Source organism: Scomber japonicus, chromosome 2 (assembly GCF_027409825.1).
Source record: "Scomber japonicus isolate fScoJap1 chromosome 2, fScoJap1.pri, whole genome shotgun sequence".
Lineage (NCBI taxonomy): Eukaryota > Metazoa > Chordata > Actinopteri > Scombriformes > Scombridae > Scomber > Scomber japonicus.
The window spans coordinates 1,763,850-1,768,849 of NC_070579.1; the positions used below are offsets into that span (position 1 = coordinate 1,763,850).

The 5,000-nt window shown below is 49.5% G+C and overlaps 1 protein-coding gene across 1 annotated transcript in view; it reads right to left on the minus strand.

Annotated features, from left to right (window-relative positions):
* pex6 (peroxisomal biogenesis factor 6) overlaps positions 1–5,000 on the minus strand; it is a 24,843-nt gene that overhangs the window by 9,297 nt on the left and 10,546 nt on the right. Inside the window, 4 exon segments of the mRNA XM_053337601.1 lie at positions 1,959–2,035; positions 2,573–2,759; positions 3,224–3,426; positions 4,016–4,121. Coding sequence (XP_053193576.1) covers positions 1,959–2,035; positions 2,573–2,759; positions 3,224–3,426; positions 4,016–4,121 — 573 coding nt within the window.

Here is a 5,000-nt window from a genome sequence, read left to right on the forward strand (position 1 = left end):
CTTCCTTCCTTCCGTCTTTCCTTCCATCCCTCTGTCCATGCTTCCTTCCTTCCTTCCTTCCCTCTGTCCTTCCTTCCTTCCTTCCGTCTTTCCTTCCATCCCTCTGTCCATGCTTCCTTCCTTCCTTCCCTCTGTCCTTCCTTCCTTCCTTCCCTCGGTCTTTCCTTCCATCCCTCTGTCCATGCTTCCTTCCTTCCTTCCCTCTGTCCTTCCTTCCTTCCTTCCCTCGGTCTTTCCTTCCATCCCTCTGTCCATGCTTCCTTCCTTCCTTCCCTCTGTCCTTCCTTCCTTCCTTCCCTCGGTCTTTCCTTCCATCCCTCTGTCCATGCTTCCTTCCTTCCTTCCCTCTGTCCTTCCTTCCTTCCTTCCCTCGGTCTTTCCTTCCATCCCTCTGTCCATGCTTCCTTCCTTCCTCCCTTCCCTCTGTCCTTCCTTCCTTCCTTCCGTCTTTCCTTCCATCCCTCTGTCCATGCTTCCTTCCTTCCTTCCCTCTGTCCTTCCTTCCTTCCCTCTGTCTTTCAATCCATCCCTCTGTCCATGCTTCCTTCCTTCCTTCCTTCCCTCTGTCCTTCCTTCCTTCCTTCCGTCTTTCCTTCCATCCCTCTGTCCATGCTTCCTTCCTTCCTTCCCTCTGTCCTTCCTTCCTTCCTTCCCTCGGTCTTTCCTTCCATCCCTCTGTCCATGCTTCCTTCCTTCCTCCCTTCCCTCTGTCCTTCCTTCCTTCCTTCCGTCTTTCCTTCCATCCCTCTGTCCATGCTTCCTTCCTTCCTTCCCTCTGTCCTTCCTTCCTTCCCTCTGTCTTTCAATCCATCCCTCTGTCCATGCTTCCTTCCTTCCTTCCTTCCCTCTGTCCTTCCTTCCTTCCTTCCGTCTTTCCTTCCATCCCTCTGTCCATGCTTCCTTCCTTCCTTCCCTCTGTCCTTCCTTCCTTCCTTCCTGCTGCTGTATGAATTCAGAGACTATTGGAGCTTTTCCTCTCTACAGTTCTAGCTCGGCTCTACTCGGCTCGGCTCGGTTTGGTACCAGGAACCTTTTCCATTACTATAGTTCCTCCTCAACGTGAGAGGGGTCGCCATAGCAACGCTGCGTTAAACAATGGAGGACATGGAGGCGATGGTGTACTTGCTGCTGTATGTGTCTTTCTGTCACACTTCCTTTCCTTCCTTTCTTCCTTCTGTTCTTCCCGTCTTCTTTTCCTTCCTTCCTTTCCTTCCTTCCTGCTGCTGTATGTGTCTTTCTGTCACACTTCTTTTCCTTCCTTCCTTCCTTCTTCCCTTTCTTCTTTTCCTTCCTTCCTTCCTTCCTTTCCTTCCTTCCTGCTGCTGTATGTGTCTTTCTGTCACACTTCTTTTCCTTCCTTCCTTCCTTCTTCCCTTTCTTCTTTTCCTTCCTTCCTTCCTTCCTTTCCTTCCTTCCTTCCTTCTTTCTGTCCATCCTTCCTTCTGTCTATCCTTCCTTCCATCTTTCCTTCCTTCCCTCTGTTCTTCCTGTCTTCTTTTCCTTCCTTCCTTCCTTCCTTCCTTCTTTCTTTCTGTCCTTCCTTCCTTCCTTCCTTCCTTCCCTCTGTCCTTCCTTCCGTCGGTCTGTCCATCCTTCCTTGTCCTTCCTTCCGTCCTTCCCTCTGTCCTTCCTTGCTTCCTTCCTTCTGTCCATCCTTCCTTCCTTCCTTCTTTCCTTCGTTCGTTCCTTCCTTCCTTCCTTCCTTCTTTCCTTCGTTCGTTCCTTCCTTCCTTCCATCTTTCCTTCCTTCCCTTTGTCCTTCCTGTCTTCTTTTCCTTCCTTCCTTCCTTCTTTCTATCCTTCCTTCCTTTCCTTCCTTCTTTCCATCTTTCCTTCCTTCCCTCTGTCCTTCCTGTCTTCTTTTCCTTCCTTCCTTCCTTCCTTCCTTCCTTCCTTCCTTCTTTCCTACCATCTTTCCTGAACCTTCCTTGAACTGGTTTCACTCGGTGGACTCTCACCAGGTCTGGATCAGCCTCCTGCAGGCGGCTCGGCCTGCCTGAACCAGCAGAGCCCTCAGATCCCCCAGAACCAGACCCTGAGGAGGAGACCAGGAACCAGAGGAGACGGGGTCAGAGGTCACGTGATTTAACTTACAGACAAACAGAAGGAAGGAAAGAAGGAAAGATGAAAGGAAGGAAAGAAGGACAGACGAACAGAAGGAAGGAAAGAAGGAAGAAAGGAAGAGAAGACAGGAAGGAGAGATGTAAGAAAGGGAGGGAGGAAGAAAGAGGAAGGAAAGAAGACAAGTAGGAAAAAGGGAAGGAGGAAGAAAGAGGAAGGAAAGAAGACAAGTAGGAAAAATGGAAGGAAGGAAGGAAGGAAGGAAAGAAGGAAGGAAGGAATAGAAGACTGGAAAGAGAGATGGAAGAAAGGGAGGGAGGAAGAAAGAGAAAGGAAACAAGACAAGAAGGAAAAAGGGAAAGATGGAAGGAAAGAAGGAAGGAAAGAAGGAAAGAAGGACAGACAAACAGAAGGAAGGAAGGAAGGAAAGAAGGATAAGAAGACAGGAAAGAGAGCTGGAAGAAAGGGAGGAAGGAAGGAAAGAAGGAAGGAAGGAAGACATTGAACGCACCGCGGTGAGCTTGGAGAGCCGCTCCAGGTTGACGTCTCTGCCGAGCTGAACCTCTCGGCTCAGAATGAGCAGCATGGCGTGACGCTGCTCCTCGTCCGGACTCTCTAACGCCACCTGGTGGACGAACGCCGCCATGACGCCTCCGGACAGCTCCCGAGGCCGGCAGACGGTCGCCACGACGACCACGCTGCAGCAAACAAACAAACATCATCAACACGCTGCTGATATACAGAGGCAATTTCCTTCCTTCCTTCCTTCCTCCCTCCCTCCTTTCCTTCCTTCCTTCCTTCCTCCCTCCCTCCTTTCCTTCCTTCTTCCTTCCTTCCTTTCCTTCCTCCCTTCCTTCTTTCCTTTCCTCCCTTACTTCCTCCCTTCTTTCCTTTCCTTCCTCCCTTCCTTCTTTCCTCTCCTCCCTTACTTCCTCCCTCACTCCTTTCCTTCCCTCCTTTCTTTCCTTCCTTCCTTCCTTCCTCCCTCCTTTCCTTCCTTCCTTCCTTCCTCCCTCCCTCCTTTCCTTCCTTCCTTTCCTTCCTCCCTCCCTTCCTTTCCTTTCCTCCTTTACTTCCTCCCTCCTTTACTTCCATCCTTCTTCCCTTCCGTCCTTGACCAGAGGCTCTGTGTTACAGTGTGAGGTCAGAGGTCAGAGGTCACCTGCTGGCGGTGCCGCTGAGCAGCCTGCAGAGCGCCGCCTGGACGCGGCCGTCCTCGTCGGCGCCCCCCCGAGGCCGCAGCAGCAGCTGCAGGTTCCTGAGCAGCAGGACGCAGGGCTGCAGCGCGTCTGCTCGCTGGAACACCGAAGTCAGCTTCACCTCCACGGCGGCGGGGGTGTCGGCACAAACCGTCACACAGTCCACCTGCAACAGGAAGTAAAGAGCGGGTAAACAGGAAGCAGCTGGAAATTATATTTATACATATTTAAAAGGCTCATATTCAGCTTGCTGTGATTCAGGGTTAGTTATTTACATCCTGTTCTGATGTTAAACTCAAAGTTTAAAACTTGAAGTGAACGTTTGTAGAAATACTGACAGCAAATTAAAACAGGTTGCTAAGGTGGTTTTTAAGTTGGTTCCCAAGGAGTTGCTAAGGTGGTTGTTAGGTGGTTGCTAAGGTGGTTGTTAAGATGCTTGCTAAGATGCTTGTTAAGGTGGTTGTTAAGGTGGTTGTTAAGGTGGTTGTTAGGTGGTTGCTGAGGTGGTTGTTAAGATGCTTGCTAAGATGGTTGTTAAGGTGGTTGCTAAGGTGGTTGTTAAGGCGGTTGTTAAGGTGGTTGCTGAGGTGGTTGCTAAGGCGGTTGTTAAGGTAGTTGCTAAGGCGGTTGTTAAGGTGGTTGCTAAGGTGGTTGCTAAGGTGGTTGCTAAGGTCAACGAGTTGCTGAAACTCATTCATGTAGTAACAGGGTTCTTCCTGCAGGTGTTCCTTAGAGAACCTTTAAACCTAGCGTACCTTCAGCAGGTGCAGGTGGAGTCTGCGGCTCGCTGCGCTGACCGACGTCACTTTCCCGCTTCCTGCCGGACCGTGAAGGAGGACGGTGCAACCCGACAGACAGCTGCTGCAACACAGAGCACAGGACTACATGTCCCATCAGGCCTTTCTGTCTGCAGGTCAGTTACCTGTAGGTTAGTTACCTGTAGGTTAGTTACCTGTGCTGTAGGTTAGTTACCTGTGCTGTAGGTTAGTTACCTGTAGGTTAGTTACCTGTGCTGTAGGTTAGTTACCTGTGCTGTAGGTTAGTTACCTGTAGGTCAGTTACCTGTAGGTTAGTTACCTGTAGGTTAGTTACCTGTAGGTTAGTTACCTGTGCTGTAGGTTAGTTACATGTGCTGTAGGTTAGTTACCTGCAGGTTAGTTACCTGTAGGTTAGTTACATGTGCTGTAGGTTAGTTACCTGCAGGTTAGTTACCTGTAGGTTAGTTACATGTGCTGTAGGTTAGTTACCTGTGCTGTAGGTTAGTTACCTGTAGGTTAGTTACCTGTAGGTTAGTTACCTGTAGGTTAGTTACCTGTGCTGTAGGTCAGTTACCTGTAGGTTAGTTACCTGTGCTGTAGGTTAGTTACCTGTGCTGTAGGTTAGTTACCTGTAGGTTAGTTACCTGTAGGTTAGTTACCTGTGCTGTAGGTTAGTTACCTGTAGGTTAGTTACCTGTGCTGTAGGTCAGTTACCTGTAGGTCAGTTACCTGTACTGTAGGTTAGTTACCTGTAGGTTAGTTACCTGTGCTGTAGGTTAGTTACCTGTGCTGTAGGTTAGTTACCTGTGCTGTAGGTTAGTTACCTGTAGGTTAGTTACCTGTGATGCAGGTTAGTTACCTGCAGGTTAGTTACCTGTGCTGTAGGTTAGTTACCTGTGCTGTAGGTTAGTTACCTGTGCTGTAGGTTAGTTACCTGTAGGTTAGTTACCTGTGATGCAGGTTAGTTACCTGTAGGTTAGTT